General features: G+C 44.6%; 1 protein-coding gene across 4 annotated transcripts in view; it reads left to right on the top strand.

Moving 5' to 3' along the window:
• Nucleotides 1–19,852, top strand: part of PDS5B (PDS5 cohesin associated factor B) — a 272,948-nt gene extending 253,096 nt beyond the window's left edge. For all 4 annotated transcript variants that reach the window (XM_034758647.1, XM_034758648.1, XM_034758645.1 and 1 more), the window contains exons 32-35: nucleotides 5,681–6,123; nucleotides 6,227–6,328; nucleotides 9,950–10,091; nucleotides 19,343–19,852. In XM_034758647.1, the coding sequence (XP_034614538.1) occupies nucleotides 5,681–6,123; nucleotides 6,227–6,328; nucleotides 9,950–10,091; nucleotides 19,343–19,378 (723 nt within the window). In that variant the 3' untranslated portion in view covers nucleotides 19,379–19,852. The remainder of the gene's footprint in view (nucleotides 1–5,680; nucleotides 6,124–6,226; nucleotides 6,329–9,949; nucleotides 10,092–19,342) is intronic.
• The last annotated feature ends 5,799 nt before the right edge of the window (nucleotides 19,853–25,651 follow it).

The following is a 25,651-nucleotide window of genomic DNA, read 5'->3' as shown; positions in this document are numbered from 1 at the left end:
CTGCTGCGGGGAGAGAGAGCTGGGAGAGTTTTCTCTCCCCATCATAGCCCGGATCCTGCACCCCAAATCCCTCATCCATGGCCCCACCCCAGTGCCTGCACCCCCAGCTAGAGACCTCACACCCCTGCATCTCAAACCTCTTCCCCAGCGTTGAGCCCCCTCTCACACTCCGAACCCCTCAGCCCCACTCCCACCACATGTCAGACATCACCTCCATATTGGTGCACATAACAAAATTCATTCCACACATGGGTGGGAAATAATAGAGGGAACATGGATAGGAGGTACTATGTTCCCCCCTCAGGGGTTCAAACACTTTTACAATAATCCATCACTGGGCTCCCTGGTAATATCTGCAGCTAACAAGAGAGAGAGGCAGGGTTACCAGGCATCAACATAAAAGAACAAGGAAGCTAAGAAACTAGACTTGTGTGAAAAGATGATTTTTTCCACAGGAGGGTTATAGCTTTGTACTGCAAACCAGCAAGCTCTGCTGGGGATGCTACAGTTTTACCTCATGAAATATACTTTCAAAGTTTAAGGACAAGCTCCCAGATGACAGGAATTTCAGGTGGTGGTGGTGGTGGTGAACAGGTTGGTTTCTATAACAGCTCTGCAGGCTAGTCTGGACGCGTCTGACTCTGCAGCTTGCTGCATGGTCTCTGCCATCACTATGTAACAGTCTTCATGGTTGCAATCTTGTGGTCTCCTCTCAGAGGTACAATCAACAATCCAAGACCTTCCCTTTGATGGGCCGTCACTCTTCTTGGGAAAGACTGATGAGACCCTGAATAGTCTTCAGGACTCAAGAGTGATTCTGAAGTTTCTAGGGATTTATACACCGGTGGAAAAGAGTGTCCTTCCATCCACATCAGACCCAGCGATTTCCAGGGTTTGTTACTCAAGCCCAGGACCTACCGAGGAGGAGTAGAGGTTACAAAAGACATCCACCACCATCCTTTGCTTCTGCATCTGCCAGTTCATCAAGGCAGGCTGCATCCTCCAAGAGCACATTTTAACAGACTGGTCAAGGGCAGAGTACCATATCCAAGAATGCCATTTTTCCCTTCCCTGCTTTTTGCAGACCACACAGGGACGGATCTAGCTTTTTTGCCGCCCCAAGAACGGCAGGCAGGCTGCCTTCGGCGGCATGCCTGCAGGAGGTCCCCGGTCCCGCGGATTCGGCGGCATGCCTGCGGGAGGTCTGCCGAATTGCTGCGGAATCTGCAGGACCTGCGGATCTCCTGCAGGCAAGCTGCCGAAGGCTGCCTGACTGCCGCCCTCGCAGGGACCAGCAGGCCGCCCCGTGCCCCTACACCCCCACCCCGTGGCTTGCCGCCCCAGGCACGTGCTTCGAGCGCTGGTGCCTGGAGCTGCTGCTGAGACCACCTATCCCACTTCCTTCATGCTTGGGCTCACATCACCAAAAATCAGTGGGTTCTAAGCACAGTGGAAGTAGGATACATCCCTCAATTTGTCTATCCCGTCCTTCCCTCATGAAGCCGTGTTCTTGTGAGACATTCAATTACTACTTCTTGTAGGAGCTATAAAAGTGGTCTCTCCATTGCTCAGGGTAAAGGGGTTTTACTCATGATACTTCAGGATCCTGAAAGCAAAGGGGGGTATGTCAGGCCTATTTTAGATCTGAAAGCATTAAATGAGTTCCTAATGCAATCAAAATTACAGATGGTCACTCTAGCTTCCGATACTCTTTCCTTGGAGCTGGGGACTGGAATGCTGCCCTTCATATAAAGGACACTTATTTCCCTGTGGCAATTTATCAGAGGCACAGAAAGTTTCTAAGCTTCACAATCTTGCCCTTTTTTCGTCTTCCGCCTGTTGCTCTGGTATTCACAGTGCATGACAGTAGTAGCAGCATAACTTGGAGATCAGAAGTCCATGTCTTCCCTTACCTAGATGACTGGCTAATAAGAGGCTGTTCAAGGTTGCAGGTGTTGTCCAGCATAGACGTTATCCAGTCTACATTTAATGTGTTGGGCTTGCTGATAAACACATATGTCTGTCCTGTCTCCAGTACAGAAAATAGAATTTGTTGGAACAGTCCTGGAGTCCAGGAGGGCCAAGGTTCTCCTTCACTGGCAAGATTTCACATGATGGCAAGACATTGTTTTAGACTTAGACGTATTCCCTCATCACAATAAGAAGCTGTTTGAGGCTGCTAGGGCACATGGCAGTGTGCACTTACTAGTTCAATATCTACATTTCAGAGAGTGACAGGGCTGCTGAGGTGTATTCACCAAGGAAGCACCATATGACCATGACAGTTTGGATTCTGAATCAAAACTTATCCTCCCTAGATTGGGGGACAAATCCCACCAAAGTTTTGTAAGGGAGTTCTCTTTGCCTTGTCTCAACAATCTCTCACTTTAGTCATGGGGGCCTCACACTTAGGTTGGGGGGCTCACTTGGGTCTCATACAGATACAAGGTCTCAGATCTCCCAAGATCTCAGACTACATATAAATGTCAGGAATTGAGAGCTACCCAGTTAGCTTTCATGGCATTTCTTCCACACATCAAGGAGAAGGGGCTTGTTGGTTCTGACCGACAATACAAAGTCTGTGTTTTATGTAAACAAGGAGAAGCCCAATCTTCACTGCTGTGTCAGGAAGCGATTCTACTTTGGGACTTCTGCATTACTAACGCTATACTTCTAAAAGCAGCTCTCCTTCCAGGGATCCAGAAAACCCTGGCAGAACACCTAAGCAAACTGTGCATCCATCACCTTGAGTGGTCCCTTTGTCTGGATATAGCATCTCTATTTTCTAGTTCTGGGGAACTCCCCTCGTGGATCTATTTGCAATAAAACACAACTGAAAGTGCCACTTGTTTTGCTCCCAAGTCAGCCCCAGCCCTGGTTTACTAACAGACTTTTCTATTGATGTGGTTAGACAGTCTTCTGTAACTTTTTCCTCCCATCCCTCACCTGCCCAGAGTTCTGTGCAAAATCAAACAGGTCAAAGCTAATCTTTTACTCATCGCCACGGCATGTCACCATCAGTACTGGTTCTTGTAGTTGTTAGCCTTGTCAATCGACCCCACATTGTCACTCCTGCTACACGAAGAGTTGATTTCGCCTAATCACATCCGTCTCCTTCAATCCAATCTACAGATCCTTCATCTGACAGTCTGGAGGCTTCATGGCTAACATCTACAGAGCCGTCCTGGAAGTGCTTCTAAATAGTCTTGGCTCTTTGAGCTACAATCAAGTGTCAGTAGTCTCTGGGTCTATCCAAGGCCGTGATCAAGTGTCTTGATGTTTTTGGTCTTTTGGCCTTGGGGTGAAAACCTTGCCTGTGTTTCTGGGACCTTGAAGTGAAAAAATTCTCTAATTTATTTAGCTAAATGAAAGAGGTTCTCCAGCTGGTCCAGAGTGAAAACAGTTTTCCCAGGCCTTGCTTTTATTCAGCATGTTTTGGACTATGTTCTGTCCCTAGAGCATCAAGGGTTAGCAAGTGCATCTCAGTTGTCTCAGCCTTCCTCCTGCCTATTGATAACCACTCACTTTTTTTTTAATCTGATGTCCGTTAAATTTCTGAAAGCTTGGACAGACTTTTTCCACAGGTGCAGGATCCTGTTTCCCCATGGAACTTTAATCTAATCTTAGTAAAGCCAGTGGGTCCTCCTTTTGCGCCTGTAGTGACCTGCTCTCTTTTGAACCTTTCTATAAAGATTGCATTTCAGGCTATTACAAAATCCACCAGAGTCGGGGAACTGAGGACATTTAGTATCAGATACAGTTTTCTTCACAGAGAATCTTCATCCTCACCCAAGGTTTCTTGCTAAGGTGGTTTCCAGTTTTTATTTAACCAAGGTATCTTCTTGCTGACCTTTTTCTCAAAGCCTCATGGCCGTAAGGGTGAGGAGAGGCTTCATAATCTAAACGTTAGAAGAGCTTTATCTTTTTATCTGGCCTGCACCAAGCCTTTTTAGGTCTTTGACATAATTGTTCATTGTGTTTGCAGACGGAATAAAAGGCTGTCCACTATCTACTCAAAGGCTCTCACCTTGGATTTCCAGTTGTAATCACTTATGCTACCAGCTGGCTAATGTGATGCTTCCAGCTAGAGCATTAGGTCATTCAACTAGGTCCCAAGCAGCTTCTGTGGTCTTTCTGGCTCACATTCCTGTACTAGACATTTGCAAAGCAGCAACCTGGTCTTCATATCATAAATTTGCCTCTAATTACACAATCTCTCAACAGTCTAGAGATGATGTCAGATCTGGACAAGTAGTCCTCCAATCCCTGTTCAAATAGACTCCAAGCCCACCTCTATTTTGGAATTTGGACTGGTAACTTGAACCACAACTAGATATACATGACTAAGCTGAGAAAACATGATCTGGTCACTGTAAAAAATGGTTAGTAAGCTTTCTCTAGCTGTTGTGCTTTGAGATGTTGCACATGTCCATTCTACAACCCGCCCTTCTTCCCCTCTCTATCAGAATCTATTTGGTAGTGAGAGGTGTCAGCGTGGCTCTGCCCTTTATGCCTGTGCACTGTGTGTGAGGCAGTGGGGGGTGCTCATGTTGCCCCAACTGATACTGCAAAGGGAAAACTCTCCAACTGTGCACTGGAGCACACATAGAGCTACAATAGAATGGACATGTACAATACATCGCAAAGAACAATAGTTATGGAAAGGGTAGTAACTTTTTTTTTTTTTTTTTTTTTTAAACAGTAACCAGGTCATTTTCTTCTAGTTAATATCTCATCCTGTAGGTTTCCCTGTTCTTTCTCACAACTCCTTCTCACTGACTGGACTTTCCACCTTTTTCTTGAGCAAAGATGGGGTACCAGAGCAGAGACTTCTCTTCATAAACTCTCTGATTACTAATTTAAGTCTTCACAGGGTAGTTTGAAAGGAGAAATGTCCAATCTGTATATGAATGGCATACTGGTGAACATGACGGCTCTCAACCAAATAGGGACAGAGCAGATGTCCGTATGCATTTAAGCATTATATTTGGATTGCAATATAATGATGATGTTGCTTTACTAAACGTATTATTGGTGTAAAATGATGTAATGTAAGTTTCCTTTTGGAATGCTCTCCCTTTTGTGTGATGGGGGGTCTAAATATAATCTAGTCTTGTGTATAGGTAGAGAGATCAAGTGTTATAATTTTTCAGCTATACTGAGCCCAACACCAAAAGTATGAAACTCGGAATACTGTATTTGGTTAACATAATTTACATATCATTTTAAGTAACCTATTTTCTTCAAGCTCCTCCTATACAAAACCAGGCAAGATACTATATCTTGGTCCTTTACTACATTAAAGAATGGGATTATGGGTATTTTTGCAATGTCTTAATTATCCAGTTACTTGCATATTTTCACAGCTGAGAATCCAAGTGAGCAAGACCCCACATATTGGTAGGCCTTAATAGCCGGCTTCCTTAGAATATTTTCTGTCATCTTGTCAACATTGTCAATATATATATATATATATATATATATATATATACACACACCCTTGCAAAGGTATTTGAAGTGTGGTGCAAGATCTTACTCTAATACCTTAACTTTAAGGCTTTATTTGTTGAAGGTGAAAAATTGCCATACATTACTTTTTTCATGGATTGAAAATCACTTTAGTCAAATAAGATCATTAAAATGTTGAATTTAAAAAAAGTAACCTAATCTGTCTTTTCAGTCAGAGATGGAGAAGCCCAGAGGTAGAAAGAAAGCAACCATCACAGACTCAGAAGAGAAGTTGGGCATAGATGACCTGAATAAATTGGGGCAGGAACAGAAACTTAGAGGCAGTCAGCGGGGGAGGAAGAGAGCTGCAGTTGTTTCAGAATCTGATGAACCACAGTGGCCAGAGGAAAAGAGGCTAAAGGAAGATGTATTAGAAAGTGAGGATGAACAAAACAGTCCACCAAAGAGGGGAAGAAGAGGACGACCTCCTAAAGCAGCTAGTGGGGATACACCAAAGGAAGAACCAACAGCAAAGACATCTAAAAGGGGCAGAAAAAAAGCAGTGCCCGTAGCATCAGCAGTGGAGGAAGAGGAGGAGGAGGAAGGGCAAAGTGAAAACGTGGAACAGAAGCCAAAAGGCAGGCAATACAGGACACCAAGAAGAGCACAACAAAGGTGTGTCTCTTTTCTTATAAAGTGCATTCTAAAAAAAAAACACACACACCTTGGATATTAATTATAATTTGATATTTTGCAATTTGGGTCTTCCTCAAAACAGAGTAGAACCATCTGAAACTAGTGCAGTTGAATCAACACAGTCTACACCACAGAAAAGACGAGGAAGGCCACCAAAAACACCACCATCGCAGCAAAAAAAAGGGTAAGTTCTGAATGTAACCTTCTGAATTTTCGTCTAGCCTTCCTATTGAAAGGTCAGGCTTTATCCACAAGATGTGCTACAGTCTACAGAGAGTTACTGTTCTTGAAGGTCTTAGGGCACGTGGTTTGCCTCACTTCTCTGTAGTTACCTGTAGAACTGTAGGTATCTGAAGCTCAGTCAATATATATGACCGGAGTATGGTGAATAAAGAGGAAGAACTGGAAATATTAGTACATAAGCTAAATTATTATTTAATTGGCATCACAGAGACTAGGTGGAATAAGTTTAATGAGTGGAATATTAGTATAGAGCAGGGATGGCCAAACCCTGGCTCATGATCCACATGTGGCTCTTTTACAGTTAAAGTGAGGCTCGCGGAGCCCACCATGTCCCCCCTCTCTCCCCCCCCCCCCCCCCCCACACAGACAAACCCCATTCTCCACCTACCAGACTGGCAGGGCTTCTGCCATGCAGCAAGGTGGTGGGGCTTGGGACTTCAGCCCCGCAGGGTAGCCCCAAGCCTTGGCTGGCAGCCCTGCAGGGCTGAAGCCCTGAGCACTGGCAGGTGTGCCCAGCTCTTGAAATTATGAAGATTATCATATGTGGTTCAGACGTTCAGTAAGTATGGCCACCCCTGGTACAGAGGGATATAGTTTGTTCAGGAAGGACAGGGAGGGCTGTTGCATCATACAACAAGAATGTATACACTTGTCTGAGGTCCAGAAGAAGGTGAGATTGGTAAAATTTAAAGGGATCAAAGATGGGTGTGAAATCATGGTTGAGTCTACTTTAGACCACTGAATCAGTACAAGGAGGGGTGGATAAGGCGTTTCTAGAACAAATAACAGAAATAGCCAAAACATAAGACCTTTTAGTAATGTGGGACTTCAACTACACAGACATTGGTTGGAAAAGTTGTATGGCAAAATGCAAAATTTCTAGTAAGTTCTTGGGATGTATTAGGGACAACTTTTTGTTCCAGAAAATGGAGGAAATAACCAGGAAGGTCATTTTAGACTTGATTCTGACTAACAGGGAGGAATTGGTAGCAAATTTGAAGAAGGAAGGCAATTTGGGTGAAAGTGATCATGAAATTATAGATTTCATGAGTCTAAGGAAAGAAAAAAGGAAGAGCTGCAGAATAAAAACAATGGCGGGGGGCGCAAACTGGAATTTAATGTCGCATAGGAAGAAAATCTAAGGGATGAAGGAGTTCACAAGACTTGGCAGTTCCTCAGGTTAAAGTGTTAAAGGCATAACTGCAAACTATCCCAGTGTGAAGTAAAGATAGGAAGAATAGCAAGAGGCCAATATGGCTACATAAATAGCTCTATAATTACCTGAAAATCAAAAAAGAATCCTACAAAAAGTGGAAACCTAGATGAATTGCCAAAGAGGAGTACAAAAGAATAGCACAAGATTGTAGGGACAAAATCAGAAAGGCTAGAGCATGGGACATAAAATGAGCATGGGACATAAAAGGAAGTAAGAAGTTCTTTAAATACATTACGAGCAAGAGAGACTAAGGAAAGTGTAGGTCCTCTACTTGCCAGGGAAGGAGAGCTAATAACTGATGACATCAAGAAGGCTGACATCAAGAATGGCTGTTTTGCTTCAGTCTTCACTAAAAAGGTAATACACCTCTACCCCGATATAACGCGACCCGATAGAACACGAATTCGGATATAACATGGTAAAGCAGTGCTCCGGGGGGGGCGGGGGTGTGCACTCCGGTGGATCACAGCAAGTTCGATATAACGCGGTTTCACTTATAACACGGTAAGATTTTTTGGCTCCAGAGGACAGCGTTATATCGAGGTAGAGGTGTATATAAATAAATATATGGAGATAGAACTAGAAGGGACCTTGAAAGGTCATCGAGTCCAGTCCCCTGCCTTCACTAGCAGGACCAAGCACTGTCCCTGACAGTTTATTTTGTTTTTTGTTTTGTTTTTTTCCCCAGATCCCTAAATGGCCCCCTCAAGGATTGAACTCACAATCCTGGGTTTAGCAGGCAGCAAACATAATACCTATCTTTAAAAAGGGGAAGAAAGCATACATGGAATTATAGACCAGTGAGCCTGATTTTGATACCTCGGAAGATACTGGAATAAATGATTAAACAATCAGTTTATAATCACCTAGAGAATAATAGTGTTATAAGGAATAGCCAGTATGGATTTGTCAGAAACAAATTATGCCAAGCCAACCTTTTTTGACAGGCTTACTGGCCTGTTGGATAGGAGAGAAACAGTAAACATGGTATATCTTGATTTTTAGTAAGGCTTTTGACACAGTCCCACATGACAGTTTCATAAGCAAACTAGGCAAATGTCGTAAATGAAGGGAAATGAAATTACAGGTGGGTGAGCAACTGGTTGAATGACCATACTCAAAGAGTAGTTATCAATGGTTCACTGTCAAACTGGGAGGATGTATCTAGAGAGGACCTGCAGGGGTGAGTCCGGAGTCTGATACTATTCAGTATTTTTAAAAATGACTTGGATAATGGAGTGGAGAGCATGCATGTGTGGATGACCCAAAACTGGGATGGATTGCAAGCACTTTGGAGGACAGGATTAGCATTCAAAAGGACTTGGACGAATTGGAGAATTAATATGAAATTCAATAGAGACGTGCAAAGTACTTCACTTAGGAACGAAAAAATCAGATTGCTAAGCGGAAGGTTTAATGCATTTTGGAGGTGGCCACTCGAAATGATATGGGCAATTGGGGGTTAGTGTTATGCATAAAGGGATTGAAGTGGGCAATTAAGGGTCACAGGCCATGTGATATACCTCTACCCCGATATAACGCTGTCCTCGGGAGCCAAAAAAATCTTACCACGTTATAGGTGAAACCACGTTATATCGAACATGCTTTGATCCGCCGGAGGGCACAGCACACCCCCACCCCACCCCCCGAGCGCTGCTTTACTGCGTTATATCCGAATTCGTGTTATATCAGATCGCGTTATGTCGGGGTAGAGGTGTATATTACAAAATTTCATAAACCATAAAACCAGTGATTAAGTCCATGTTTTTTGGTGTCTAGCAAAGTTCCTAAGCATACCTTTTGAAAGTGTTGTGCAGGTTTCCCTTGAGGACAAGTATTGAAAGATCAGATACGGAGTGATTGCTTTGTGAAAAGTGTTCTCCCATGTCTTTCATTTTACCACAAAACCAGTGATGTACCTGAGAACCATGAAACCAACAATATAACTGAGATACATCTATCATTTCATAAGGGTTATTGATCAGAAAAAAAAAAAAACACCCCTTGGCCTGCAATTTGACTTAAGGTGCTGGGAAGAAAAATATATCAAATTTAAGCTCAACATAAATAGTCCTAAACGTATTAATAGTCTGGCCTCATAAATATCTTGTACTCCTGATATATTATCCTGGAGTAATTTTGGTTGCAAAATCACTCAGCCTAATAGAATTTCTACCCTCTGGTTCCAGATAAAAAGTAGGTGGGCACATCTACTATAAGTTTTACAGGAAGCAAATTAAGAACAACTGTTTAAAAGGCTAGCTGGAAGTGCTTTTCCATTGCAGAGTTTGTGAGCTTAAAGACCCATGTGCTGTAAAATTAATTTATTGTGATTTTTAATTTTAGCCGTGCTGGACGCACCAAACAAGCAGCAAGTAAAGAAAATGAATCTAGTGAAGAGATGGATATATTTCAGGGCAGTTCTCCTATCAGTGATGACATTCCCCAAGAAGAAGTAATGGAGGAAGAAGAAGTTTCCACGATCAGTGTAAGATACATGTTTGAAATGTGTTCTGTAAATCTATCTGGTACCTCTCTGTATGCCTAATGTTGACGAGCAAAAACTCACTTTTCAGATTCTGATAGTGTATATTTTAGCTCTCAAGATATGGAAAATTCTCACCAGCTCTACTTATGAGTGTTTTTTGGTGAAAAATAGGAATTCTGCGAAATTGAAATTTTGTATGGGAAAATTGTCGATTTTTGTCAGACGCTTTCAGTTTTCCGTAAGTTTCCAAAAATTTTGTTTCAAGACCATATTAATCTTAGCATTTGCCTGAGCTGCTGTGATGTCTCATGGGAGTTGTAATTCATGTGCTTCTTACCTCCGTTCGCAGGACACACCAGCCAAACTGCATCTCCCGTGATACATCACAGTCATGGAATTCCTGTGATGCACCTGGGCCAGAGGGAAGGAGAGATTGTCAGACATCCTGGGAGTCTTGTGATTGTGGGAGATGTGGTTCAGTTGGGGAACCTAGCCCCTGGGAAAATTGGGGACATGATCTGACCAATAACTCCCATGAAGTATTGCAGTGGCTCAGGCATATGCAGATTAATGCCCTGAAATGAAACATTTTGACATTTCTGAATAAAAATTTTCAGAATGTTTTTTATTCCACTATAAATTTCAACATTTTGACTTTACATCCAGATTTGGGATGAAGACAAATGTTGAAATTCAGAATTTCCCATACAATGGAAATCTTGTTTTTCAATTAGCTATATGTATGAACTCCTTCAATATAAACCTGTACATCATAAATATTCAAATATGTACCTATATTGGTGATGTATATTTTTTTAAGTAGGTGTGTTTGTTTGTCTTGTGTGTAAGAGGATGTTTTAAGGTTGTCTTTTCATGATCAATGTCACTAGCTGAATGTCTGAAATATAAGAGTAATAAAATAGTTGTGGAATTTAGCGATAGTCCTTTTAACTTCGATTTTTTTTTAATGGTAACGCTAAAGCATGTATATTTGCATAAGGATTATATTATTTAGGCAACATTATCTCTAAGTTAACAATTTTTAAATCATATTTCCTAGTTTTCTGCCAGGAAAAAAAATGAGCCTTAATAGTTAAGATTAGGTATACTGGGGACATCAAGTTCTTCTTTGAGATGTGTTGCTCCTGTCTATTCCACAGTAGATGTGCGTGCTTGCCACGTGCACCGGTAATGGAAGTTTTTCCCTTAGCAGCATCTGTAGTGGGGGAGCACCGCTGCGACCCCTGGAGTGGTGCCAACATATCGCGCCATAAAGGGGGCTGCGTGCTCCCCCCACCCTCAGTTCCTTCATGCTGCCAGTGAAGGTAGTCGGAAATGTGCTTCAGCTTTGCTGCAGCAATTCTAGCCTTAGTAGTATCTAGCTTTCCCTGAGGTTACTTGTGGAACTTTTCTCTGTTAGTGCTGCGCTCAGGGCATGCCCCGTGGCCCAGGCTTCAAGTCGTGCGACTCTTGTCGCAATCCTATGCCTAGAAACGATCCACATACTTTGTCTTCGCTGTCTGGGCGAGACTCACATTAGTGAGAAGTGTAAAATTTGCCGCTCCTTCAAGCCCCGAACAAAGAAGGAGCGTTAGATCCAACTCCGAGCTCTCCTAATGGAGTCGGCGTTGACCCCGGCACCGACGCGCCGCGTCAACCCCATGCTGGGCACCTCGTCCTCAGCGTGCAGCGAAGCACCCCAGGCGCGCCGTCGTGATTCTGCGCCCTGTACCGCGTCGTCGGTGCGCAGCGAGGCCTTGTCGACGAGCGGGCACCATTCCCCTTCTAAGAAGCAAGGGAAGACTCAGTGGCGCCGGGAGAAAGATCGGGGGGAGGCTAGACCCGCGTTGGGCAGCCCACGATCCCCATCGGGACCGAGATCTCCGACTCGGGTAGAGCGGAGTAGTCCGGTGCCGTCCACATGCGCCTCGCCAGAGGTGAGAATGCCTTCAACGCCGGAGGCAGCTCAGGCCGCATGCGACATCATGACGCTTCCGGTACTGGGGGCGCCGCTTCAGTCGGGCCCCCGATCCCGTGGAAAGCCTTCGCTCAGTGCCCATCGACCCTCTCTGGACGTCTCTGAGGATACCATCCCGAGTTGAAGGGCTGAGCCGCGGATGTTCTACTATTTTTTCATATTTTCATAACAAACCATCTAGCTACTTTAAGGAGCTCAGTAAATTGAACAGAAGTTCTTCTTCGAGTGCTTGCTCATGTTGATTTCATTGTAGGTGTGCGCGTGCCCATGTGCGCAGTCATTGGAGATTTTTACCTTAGTGGTATCTGTAGGGCCGGCTGTGTCACCCCCTTGAGTGCAGCGCTCGTGTACTAGTATATCAAGCGCTGCCGGCCCTATGCACTCTCAGTTCTTTCTTATTGCCTGTGGTGGTCAGTTGGAGTGCCTTTCCTTGCTCTTCAAGGACTTGCAGTTTTCCTTATCTTGGACTTCGTGCCTTTAGGCTTCTACATCATTATCTTTACTGTTAAGTGTTGTAGTTAGAATTGGGTCCCAGTGGGGACTTCGCCCCCAGTGGGACATGTACCAGTCTCTGGGCTTTAAACCCTACGATTCCTGTAACACACCTATGCCTGTTAGCAACCCCCATGGCAGCTGCCTCAAGTGCCTGGGGGAAGCACACGTTAGAGAGGTGCAAGATTTGTAAGAACTTTTCGCCTTGCACCCAGAAGGAGAGGGATATCAGGCTCCGGGCTCTCCTTATGGAATCCGCCCGGCATAAGTCAACCAGCACCTCAACATCAGCGCAAAGTGCACCCCTGGCACCATTCTTAGTTGCTGGTCCCTAAGAAAAGGGCTAAAAAACACAGCTTCCCGGCGCAGATGAAGAAGGTGGCAGTGAGCATAGAGCCTCCCCCGAATCGCTTATCCACACTGGAGCCCCACAGTCGACCATCTGCTGTTGAGGCTGTTAGCCCGGGGAAAGGTCCTCCTCTGACTTCAGCGAGTGGTACGGGACCGACACCTTCATGAACTCAGGCGCTGAAGGAGCTCAAACCTCCACCCATGCTGACAGCACAACCAGTGCTGCAAGCCTCAACTAAGGCTCCTCAAGCCAGTCGATAAGGTTCCCCAAGGAGCGGTGGAGTACTGCCGATCCCTTGAGACAATGGCGCGCTGTCCACTTCCACACTGATGGACACCAGTACCATCATCTAGATCATCGCAAACTTCTCTTCGTCTCCAGTGTCGTGGTCGCCCCTGTTGCGATGTGATTCGCCAAGGGAAAGCCACCCATCCTCCTATTATCAAAGTCGGTCGCAGTCCCAGAGGTCCTCATCCTGATGCTGTTCCCGGTCACCGACGCCGTGGGAATGATCTCCTTCCCGCTTCCAATCTCCCCGGCACTGCACCCGCTCACCGTGCTGTTGGTACCGGTCCCCAGGACACCGATCTCCAGTGTCAGTGGTCTTAAGGCAAACTCAGGCCTCGACAGCCCTTCTGTGGTCTCCAGAGGGTGGTTCCTCCAGAACCGAGGGGCGTTTCAGCCCATCACCCCAACCTCAATGGCGAGGTAGCCGAGCCAGTGGCGACATCAGGACAGTGATAACCAGGACAGTGGCCTGCTCAGTGGCCATGTTGGAGTACCTGGGGGGGGTCCAGTCATGGCGTTGCCCCCCTCAGCTAACTCGTTGGTCAGGGCCGTGTAGCAGTGATCATCGGCAGCAGGCCCTGTGCCAGAGAGACACCCGGTGTCCGAGGTTCAGGAGGCTGCACCTACACCTAACTCATTCTCCCCAGCGGAGGAGGAGGAACAAGCCCTCCATCCACGGGTTCAGTACTCCTAGTCATCCCCTGACGAAGCAGTCACGGGGCCCTCCAGTGCCAGCCCTCCTGACGACTTCAAGGACCACCAGACCTTGCTCCAGCAGGTGGCTGACAACCTGGGCCTGCAAGTGGAGGAGATGGCTGAGGAAGAGGACACTCTTCAGCGTGCTGTCAGCCTTCACCCCATCCGTATTGCACTACCCGTGCACGAGGGGGTCTTGAGAATTGCCAAAGGCATCAGGCAGACACCCTCCCTATCCCTCCCACCTCAAAGCAGAGGGAGAAGTACTACTTCATGCTGGCCAATAGCTTTGAATACCTATATACCCACTCTCCTCCTGGCTTACTGGTGGTCTCTGCAGCCAATGAAAAAGAGAAGTGGGGCACACCGACTCCACCCCACGAAATAAGGAGGTCAAAAGATTTGACTTGTTCAGAAGAAAAATTTATTCCACTGCAAGTCTACAATTTTGGGTGATGAATCACCAGGCCCTCCTGCGCCGCTATATTGTGAAATTTGTGGGGCTTTCTCCATAAACTCAAGGACTCCCTCCCACAGGACTGAGCCCAGGAGTTTGTTACTCTGGTGCAGGAGGGTATCTCGGCGGCCTGCTCTGCTCTTCAGATGGCATGGGACGCGGCGGGCTCGGCAGCCAGGGTGGTGGCATCCGTGCCGGTTATGAGGCGCAGCTCCTGGCTTTAGGTCTCTGGTCTCTCCCAGGAGATGCAGACCTCTATCCAAGACCTGCCCTTTGATGGGAACGGTCTGTTTTCAAAGCAGACTGATGCGAGGCTGCACGGGGTGAAAGACACCAAGGCTCCCCTCCGTTCATTGGTATCCACACACTTCAGTTGGCGCATAAGCCATTCTGGCCACCCCCGCCATTGAGGTCCTGGCTGTCTCGCCCCGGATCTGCGAGGAGGCACAGGGGCACTGCTTTTAGTCGTTGTCGCCCTTCTACTTCCCTCTCGCCTGCGCAAGCCGGCCAGACCAAGCATTCTGCAGGGCAGAAACACTTGTTTTGATGGCACAATCGAGAGCGATGCCCCAGCCAATTCCCTGGGTCTGCTACCTTCCTCAACCACCTGTTCCCCTAACGCTTGGCCCGGTTGCGGGTTATGTCAGACCTCTGGGTCCTGGACATAATATCGCAGGGCTGCAATTTTTGGCCGACCCTCCCTCCCACCCCCACCACTTCCCCATCCCTCTAAAGGGACCCTTCTCATGAGCCACTCCTCGTTCAGGAGATCAAGAACCTCCTGTGTCTGGGGGCTGTGGAGGAGGTTCCTAGGGACAAGAAAGGACAGGGATTCTACTCCCGGTACTTCATAATCCCAAAAGCGAGAGGGGGATTCAGACTCATCCTGGACCTGTGCTACCTCCACATGTCTCTCAAGAAGTTGAAGTTTTGGATGGTCTCCCTGGACTCTTATTTCCTCCCTGGATCCGAGAGACTGGTACGCTGCTCTCGACTTGAAGGACACTTACTTCCACATTTCTATATTCCCGGGCCACAGGCGCTTCCTCCGTTTTGTAGTGGGAGGGCACCATTTCCAGTTCACGGCACTACCCTTTGGCCTCTCTTCAGCCCCGAGGGTTTTTACAAAGTGCATGGTGCTGGTGGCCACTTACCTCAGATGTTGGCGGGGGTGTGGGGGGGGGAAGGTCCACCTGTTTCCGTATCTCAACGACTGGCTCATCAAGGGCTGGCTCTCCGGATCAGATACAGAGAAGTCTTCACTTGGTGAGCTCCACCTCCTGCGACCTGGATCTGTTAATAAACACAGAAAAGTCCATGTTCACCCCAGTCCAATGCATAGAGTTCATCGGGGCCGTTCTCGACCCCACACTGGCCAGAGCCTTCCTTGCAGAAACTTGGTTTCAGGCCATGGCGGACTTGATTTGCCAATTAAGGCACCCGCTCACCAGAGCCCACATCTGTCTGCATCTGGTGGGGCACATGGCTGCGAGCACATACGTGGTCAGCAATGCTTGACTTCATCTGCGGCCGCTGCAGGTGTGGCTGGCCTCGGTCCGTATCCCCAACAAACAATCCCTTGACTGAGTGGTCACAGTACCGAGCCACATCCTTTCGTCCCTGAGTTGGTAGTTGGACCCCAAGTTGGTGCTTCAGGGGTCCAGACGCTTCAGATCTGGGCTGGGGAGCCCACCTGGGCGAACTCAGCACCCAGGGCCACTGGCTGCGGGACGATCTGGCCCTCCATGTCAATGTCAGGGAACTCAGAGCAGTTCGCCTGGCGTGCCAGGCATTCTTGCCTCACCTGAAAGGCAAGGTATTGCAAGGTCCTGACTGACAATACCGCTACGATGTACCTCCATCAACAGGCAGGGAGGGGCCAGATCCTCAGTCCTCTGTCAGGAGGCGCTCAGCCTATGGGGTTCTGTGTGCGCCATGCCATTCATCTGAATGCTGCCCATCTGCCTGGCTCCAGGAACGTCCTTCCAGATCGTCTGAACACAACCTTCTCATCTCACCATGAGTGGTCTCTCCATCCGGAGATGGTCAGGTCGATTTTTCCAACAGTTGAGAACTCCCCAGGTGAACTTGTTCTTGTCCAGGCAGAACTGGAAGTGCCACTAGTTCTGCTCCTTCCAAGATCTGGACAAGGGCTCCCTCTCAGTTGCCTTCCTCATTCCGTGGATAGGGGTGCTCATGTATGAGTTTCCACCAATGCTATTGATCCATTGGGTCCTGGTGAAGATCGAACAGGAGAGAGCGAGAGTCATCCTTGGGGCCCCGTCAGCACTGGTTTGGCATGCTGTTGGACCTATTGACAGCAGCCTTTCTCCTGCTGCCCTTTCGACCGGACCTGCCGTCGCAGAACCATGGCAACCTGCTGCATCCAAACCTGGTGGTGCTGTACCTGACTGGGTGGCTGAATGCGGAGGAAAGAGCGTGTTCGGCCCACGTTCAGCAGGTGTTGCTCGGCAACAGAAACCCCTCGATTAGGCAACCTACCTGGCGAAGTGAAAAAGGTTCTAGTGCTAGGCCTCGGAGAGGCGTGTCTGGGCCGAGCAAGCCTTGCTGTAGTGTAGGATATCCTGGATTACTTGTTGCATTTGAAACTCCAAGGGTTGTCCTTTTCCTCCGTCAAGGTGACCTGGCGGCTATCTCAGCACTGCACCCCCTGCTCCAGGGCAGGTCCCTCTTCGCCCATCCTATGATGGTGCATTGCTTGAAAGGGCTGGAGTGCCTCTACTCACATGTCCAGGAGCTGGTTTCCTGGGATCTGAACCTTGTGCTTTCGAGACCCACGGGTCCTCCCTTCAAACCCTTGGCTTCCTGATCCCTCCTCCTCCTGTCCTGGAAGGTCTCCTTTTTGGTTGCTATAACATCAGCCCATAGGGTGTCAGAGATCAGGGTGCTCACTTCGGAACCACCCTATACGTGTTTTTAATAAAGGACGAGGTGAAGCTGCATCCTCACCCGGCATTTCTGCCCAAGATTGTGTCCCAGTTTCATACTGGACAGGATATATTTTTACTTGTCCTCTGCCCAAAGCCCCAGGCATCGGATGAGGAACGAAGACTTCACACCCTGGACGTCAGGTGGGCACTGGCTTTCTACATAGAACAAAACTGTTCCGTAAGTCAAGGCAGCTGTTCGTCAGGGTGGTGGATAGGATGACCTTTCATCCTATCCACCACCCTATGTCCATACAGAGGATCTCGTCCTGGATCACAGCCTGCATCCAATTACTGCTATGAGCTGGCTAAGACAATTACCGGCGGGGGTATAATTGCTCACTTGACTAGGGCAGAGGCATCATCAGCAGCGTTCCTTGTACGGGTGCTGGTGCAAGAAATCTGTTAGGCCGCAACCTGGTGTTCCGTCCACATGTTCATGTCGCATTATGCGCTGACCCAGCAAGCTCGTGACGACGCTGGCTTTAGCAGAGGTGTGCTATAAACAGCGAAGCTGTGAACGAGCCCACTCCAAAGATTCTGCTTGTGACTCACCTACAGTGGAATCAGCATGAGCAAGCACTCAAAGAAGAAAAAATGATTACCCACCTTTTCGTAACTGTTGTTCTTCGAGAGGTGTTGCTCATGTCCATTCCATTACCCGCCCTCCGGTCCCTCTCTGCTGGAGTTGTTGGCAAGAAGGAACTGAGAGGGCATAGGGCCAGCAGCGCCCGATATACCAGCGCATGAGCATGGCACTCAAGGGGGTGACACAGCCGACCCTATGGATACCGCTAAGGCAAAAATCTTCGATGCCCGCGCATGTGGGTGCGTGCGCACCTACAATGGAATGGACATGAGCAACACATCTTGAACAACAGTTACGAAAAGATGGGTAACTGTTTTTTCCCCTCTAGTTCCCATTTGTCAAAGAGCTGCTAAGCAATCCCTGAATACCTGCCTGCTGAGTTTAGAAAGTCTGCAAGAGTCCTTACAGGCCTTAGAAGTTGATGTGGAAAATAGTATTTCTTGCTGGTTAGTAATATTTTTTCAGTTTGCTTCTACAGCATACATTGAAACTGCTAGGACAGATAATTCCAATAATTTTTTTTAGTTCTGAGATATTACCAGTATCTGTAATTGTGCCGAGTTTAAGGCTTCTTACTTTTATGAATCTTAAGTTTGGCAGATCCAAGGAACATATGTGATACCAAGTTTAAATTTTAAATAGGTATTTTTAGTTCCTTCAAACTTTAGAAGATTTACTTTTAATTTTCAGAAAATTCAGTCTTTATCTAATTCTTAAGATAGGCAGGAAAGAGTTTTTTGTTTTAAATTCGGGAATGATAGACTAGCATTTTTGTATCTAAGCACAGGATTTAATCCCTCACGTAACTGCAAATCTGTGTAAATTGAGGAGCTGCAAACAATGCCTCCATACTATAGGCCAGATGAAATTGCAGAAAAGCACAATTTATAAGAATAAAACCCAAAATGCAAAGTCTTGCCCCAAAAACTATTTAACTAGTAGTTTACTATTTGGGCCAATTCCAAGAACTGCCCATCTGCAGTTTTTGGTAACTGGTATCTCCCAAAAAGGGGTGGGTTTTCTTGTGTTTTGTTTGTTTTTTTTGGTAATACTAGAAGGAGACAGGCCTAGGGAGCTCCTATAAATATATTATTTCATATCTTATGAAGAACTATGTAAATTCATTGTCAGTCTCAACATTTTTCCCATAATGGAATACATTTACACATGAACTTTTTCAAAATAATGTATGTGCAGCTTTTCTTTAAAATAAATCAATTAATTAAATTAAAAAAAATAGTTTATAAAATATCAGAGGGGTAGCCAGTCTGGATCTGTAAAAAGCAACAAAGAGTCCTGTGGCACCTTATAGACTAACAGACTTGTTGGAGCATAACCTTTCGTGGGTGAATACCCACTTATGCTCCAATACGTCTGTTAGTCTATAAGGTGCCACAGGACACTGTTGTAATTTATAAAATGAATCTCTTGACTCTCTCTTCAAATAACAGGTACGTCGCAGAACTTCCAAAAGAGAGAGGCGATGAGGAAGCATGTAATTATCCACGTTCCAAGCTTTGAAGAATGTTCATAATTTGAAGCTTGAGGCTGAATGAAGCTTTTAGTGCACAAAATGGGGTTGCTGAAGACAAAAACTTACTTTACATTTACTACCCCTACGTTTGCAGTCTCTAGGTCACAAGCTTTAGCCACACACGTTGATATCATTAACTGTGGATTTTTGTGAAGTGTAATGTGCGCTGCCTTTGTAGACATATGAACTAAAGAAGAAACGTGTAAATAGCCCTTTTTTAATGTTTCTGACTTCTGAAGTGCTTGTATAGCTTTTATCAGTGGCTTTAAACTGACAGTGCCCAACTGTTTATTAGATCTGTTGATTTAAAAAAGAAAAAAGTTTTTGTTAGAATGGATCTCAAGCAATATCTGTCAGTGTTCATATTTGTACTCTCCTTGACATTTAACTGTGAAAAAAAAATCAGTTGAATAAATAGTGCCATTTTCTTTTGCCACTATTTGTTTGGGGGTGGGGGGGGAGAAAAGGAATGATCTTTGTTTCCTTTGTATATCTAATCTAGAGTTTACTTCTAAGCACCCACTTGTCATCAAAGTGCTAAATTACTTCCTTTTACCAGTGAACGATGTCCGATAGAATACTACAACATATTCAAATTGTGAAATAAGTTGTCTGATTCACTTTACACCTCAGTATTGATGCCAGGCTTTTCTGGACTTCTAGTGGCATTGAAAATTCAGAAAGGATTTAAAATATTTTAATTTTAAAAATGTGTTATTAAATAATGTACTGAATACCCTATCCATTTTATCTTCCCCTATCAGTTTTTATTAATCTACTGTATCAATAAAATTCTGTAACTGAATGAGTTTTTAATAGTCTAGTATGTTAATGTGTATAGATATTTCCTCCTGAACATTATGTTCACACAGAGCAAATTATTACTACATTATAATATGAAATCTGATATATAAACATTAGTGAAAATACAGTTCTCTTATTACAATGTAAAGTTAATCACAAAGAAAAAAATTTTATTGATGCAGTGTGTCTTTATAAAGCTGTTCTTGAGAGCCAAGTGTTTTGTATTTTATAGTGAGTTGCATGTTTATGAAAAATGTGCTGAAAATGGGATGTAATTTTTTTCGGAAACTCGTATCTAGCAGTAGTATATGGTAGGTTGCTTCATGAGAGCACCTTCTACCAAGAGTTTATTGTACTTATTTTTTGTGAGCCAAATTTTTTTTGGTATGAAGAGCTAAATTGTCATTGAATGACCAGCTGTAGGTCTTTGCAGTCAGGTATTCAAGATTTGAATGAAGCTCGCTTTTATTTAGTGCTACTTTAGGGTTGTTGAATTTTTGTTTGTTGGGTGTAATCTACAAAGAACAGAGATGAAATATGTAAGGCAGTATCCTGTGTGCAGTTTTACAAACTGTCTTTGAACCAAAATGTATAGGTTATTATTTTATGCTTAGCCAAGCACGTTTTTATAATTTCAGGTGCACTTCTCCCTCTGGTTCCTTGCAGTTGACGTGAAAAAGATCAGTTTCTAACTTATTAAATCTTTATCTCATTGAATAATGGAGCATTTTCATATAACCCATCAAAGCATATGTTCTTAAGTTATATTTGCAAGATAGCACATAGAGCATAGGGATGTGAGAGAGGATGATAGTGTTGAAACATGGTTTTACCACTACATCATAAGAAATTTAACTGTTTTCTTTTGACTTTTTCAATTTAAAATTTCTGTTCATTGAAATCTTTATTTTCAAAAAGTAGATTATTCTGCCTCTACTTAAGTTTTTCCCAGTATTCAGCTATTCTACAGTTATACCCATGAATATGGGGGAACTGCTGCCCGTAAGGGCAGTTAAAGTTGGTTTAAGTGACTGGCTTTGAAATTTTCATTAGCACAACTAACCTGAATAGCTTATTTACACTTCAGCAGTGCAAATGCAATTTTTTTATCCTATAAAATAAAATTTGAAAGTTAACTTTATATTTTCTTCATTGACAGAATTGCACTGAAAACATTTATGGAAGATATGTCTTTAAGTCCATTTTATACAAAATATGAAAAATTGGTGTTGAACCTGCTGCGGGCTGTTGTTTATATGTCCATAAGCATGATTAGATCAAATTTCATAGAATATAGATGTACAACAACTGATCATAAAATATGATTAATGTAAATTTAAACTATAGTTTTGCAATTTAAATGTTTATTTTTTGGGTTATGGTGTGTAATTCATTATTACAATGGAAAACAGGTGCAGCAGATATGACATTCTGATATTCAAACCTCTTCTAGGTTCATCCTCATCTCCACATATAAGTAAAATGAATATTTTATGTACTAATATTGAGATCTGCATACAGTAGCTACAGTAGAGTAAAATAATTATGTATAAAAATATAAATTGCTAACATTTAGTTAGCATGTTCTTCTGCAATGATAATGTTCAGTTTATAAAAATGTACTGTATTACATTAAAAAATCAAATTGAACTCACTGTAACAAGTTCCAGTATGAAGTTCTTACAAAATTACAGTGAGTATCTTGCTGTATCTTGCAGCAAATTAAGCTAATCTTCATTATATTTCATATTCCTGCTGCAGTGCAACAGGAAACTTTCCATGCTCTTCACTTTATATGTAAAATACATGCAGTGACTGTAACTCCTCTCTAGCTGTTAAAGGTTAATTTACTTCTGATTCCATGACCTTGGTTTTTGACACTTCTTCCTTGTTTCCACCACCACCTCTGAGAATGTGAATATTAAGGGCTCTTTTTAATGCTACTCATAAATAGGGAAATATATGCAACTGCTTGCTTGAGAGTTGTATCTGAATAATCTACCCACAAAATTAGATAATCTTTACCTATACATTAATCATAAAATCATAGAAGGCTGGGGGAGGGACCTTCAGAGGTCATCTAGTCTATCCCTCTGGACTGAGGTAGGACCAAGTATGCCTAGACCATACCTGACTGGTTCTTGTCTAGCCTGATCTTAAACATTTCCAGTAATGGGTATTCCACAACCTCATTGGTCACTTATTCCATTACTTAACTATCCTTATCGTTAGAAAGTGTTTCATAATATCTAACCTAAATCTCTCTTGCAGCAGATTAAGCCCATTACTTCTTGTCCTACCTTCACTGGAATGGAGTTCACATCCTCTTTATAGCAGCCGTTAACATATTTGAACATTGGTATCAGGTGTCCCCTCAATCTTTTATTCTCAAGACTACACATACCCAATTTAACCTTTCCTCATAGGTTAGGTTTTCATATTTGTTGTTCACCTCTGAACTCTCTCCAATTTATCCACATCCTTAGTGTGGCGCCCAAAACTGGACACACTACTCCAACTGAGGCATCACTAGGCCCAAGTAGAATGGAACAATTACCTCCCATGTCTTAGGTCATGTCTACACCACAGCAACACGCCTCCGAGGCTGCACCGTAGATGATTCCTACATCATGGAAGGATTTTATTCTTTCTGTGTCGGTAATCATCCTCTCCAAGAGGTTGTAGCCAGGTTGACGGAAGAATTCTTCTGTCAATCTGGCAGTCTCTACAGTGGTGGTATGGTCAATCTAACTGACTATGTCACATAAGGCATGACATTTTTACTTCCTTGAGCGATATTGCTAGCTTGCTGTAATTTTTAGTTGTAGACCAGGCCTGTCATATGACACTCCTTTTAATATGCTCCAGAATAATATTAGCCTTTTTCATAGTTCTATCATATTGTTGGCTCATATTCAATTTGTGATCCACTATAATCCTGAGATCCTTTTCTGCAGTACTTCAGCCTAGTCAGTTATTCCCCATTTTGTAGTTGTGCATTTGATTTTTCCTTCCTAAATGTAGGACTTTGAACTCATTTTTACTGAATTTCATTCTGTTGATTTCAGACCAGTTCTCCAATTTATCAAGGTCTGAATCCTGTCCTCCAAAGTGCTTGCAACCCTTCCCAGTTTAGGGTTATACTTGCATTTTATAAGCATACTCTTCACTCCATTATACAAATCATTAAAGAAAATACTGGATAGTACCAGACCCAGATTAGAACCTTGCAGGACCCCACTAGATATAGCCTCCCTGTCTGACAGCAAACCATTTTAACTACTTGTTGAGTACAGTCATTCGACCAGTTTTGTGGCCCTTTAGAGTAATTTCATCTAGATCACATTTCCCTAGTTTGCTTATGAGAATGTCATGTGGGTCTGTGTCAAAAACCTTACTAAAATCATAAGAACGGCCATACTGGGTCAGACCAGAGGTCCATCTACCCCAGTACCATGTCTTCTGACAGTGGCCACTGCCAGGTGCCCCAGAGGAAATGAACAGAACAGGTGGTCATCAAGTGATCCATTCCTTGTTGCCCATTCCCAGCTTCTGGCAAACAGAAGCTAGGGACATCCTCCTGGCTAATAGCCATTGATGGACCTATTCTGCATGAATTTATGTAGTTCTTTTTTGAAGAATAGCAAGATATTTCATGTCTACAGCTTCCCCCCAATCCACGAGGCCAGTAACCCTACCAAAGAAGGAACTTAACTTGGTTTGACATGATCTGTTCTTGAAAATTCCATGTTGGCTATTACTTATCACCCTGACCCGGTGCGCTGTGCTGCGCTGTGGCGTGGCTGGCTCCAGCCAGGCGGCGCGGTAAGGGGGCAGGGAGCGGGGGGATTTGGATAGAGGGCAGGGAAGTTTGGGGAGGTGGGCAGGAGTGTGGATGGGGTCAGGGTGGTCAGAGGGCGGGGAACGGGGGGATTGAATTAGGGGTAGGGGTCCCGGGGGGGGGGCAGTCAAGAATGAGAGGAGGGGTTGGACGGGGCGGTGGGGGGCAGTCAGGGGCAGGGGTTCCGGAGGCAGTCAGGAGACAGGGAGAAGGGGTGGTTGGATGGGGCAGGGGTCCCCTGGGGGCAGTCAGGAAGGATGGGGGGGTTGGATGGGATGGCGGGGAGCAGTTAGGGGACAGGGAGAAGGGGTGGTTGGATGGGGCAGGAGTCCTGGGTGGGGCCATCAGGAATGAGAGGAGGGGTTGGATGAGGTGGTGGGGGGCAGTCAGGGGACAGGGAGCGGGGGTGGATGGGGCAGGGGTCCTGGGGAGGGCCGTCAGGGAACAGGGGGTTGGATGGGGCAGGAGTCCCGGCGGGGAGGGCGCGATAGGGGGTGGGGGCCGGGCCACGACACACACCCCCAAACAGTCCTCTATACAATTTCCAAAACCCGATGTGGTCCTCAGGCCAAAAAGTTTGCCCGTCCCTGCTCTAGGTGTTAAATTGTTCCAGTATTTTCCCAGATATTGACGTTCTCCACCAATTAGTGGTTCCAAAATTGCTTCAGCAAGTTCCTTAAGTACCCTGACACACGTAATTGTGAGCCTCTGCATAAAGATGGCCTTTGAAAATCTGGCCCGCTTTTTTCTAAGCTCTCTACATACTAATTCATATTTGAATCTCACATTTTACCTTTCATAACAAAATATTGAACCATTTTTCAAGCATATGACTCCTACTGTTTTGAAGTTTTTCTATTAGTACAAACATTTAAATAATAATTTACAAAAGGAGGAATCACCAATGCTGAAGAAATTTCCATTAAATACTAATATGTCCTGTTTGTGACTAAAATGCAACAAACTTAGAGGTGAAGTATTAACACTTGTGTAATATCTTTCATTGTGGGGATCTTGTGAGGATCTCAAAACCATTCACAAAGGGGTTGAATTATTATTGCTATTAAGACTTAGGATTTTAATTGCTTTATGGGATAGTCTATCACAATCTGTCTCCATGAATGCACACTGTAAATTTTAGGGGTCTGATACTGCAAACTCATATGCATAAATTTTTGCACGATTGGGATTTAACATATGTACTTGCTCTTTTCAGCAACCAACTCCATTAAAATACTTTGACTATTATAACACTTGCACACAAGACTGTCTTTAAGAAGTGTGTATACCTAATTGTGCACAATTGCGAGCATGTGCGTGCATCCAGCCTTTGAAAATCTGGCCATTTGTTTTCAAAGCTTTAGGCAGATTAATTCAACTTCACATCAGTGAGCTGGTAGGTATTGTAAGTATTTTATCCATTTTTCAACTAGGGAAACTGAGGTAGATGTTGAGACACTTGTTCGAGGCAACACTGTGAGTCATGAGTAGAATGAGCACCTGACTACTATCCTGTAGATCTCTCTCTCAATATCCCTGTTTTATAGATATGAAGCATAGAGAGGTTCAAATAACTTACAC

This window comes from Trachemys scripta, chromosome 1 (genome assembly GCF_013100865.1).
Source record: "Trachemys scripta elegans isolate TJP31775 chromosome 1, CAS_Tse_1.0, whole genome shotgun sequence".
Lineage (NCBI taxonomy): Eukaryota > Metazoa > Chordata > Testudines > Emydidae > Trachemys > Trachemys scripta.
This window is presented reverse-complemented; position numbering and strand designations above follow the sequence as displayed.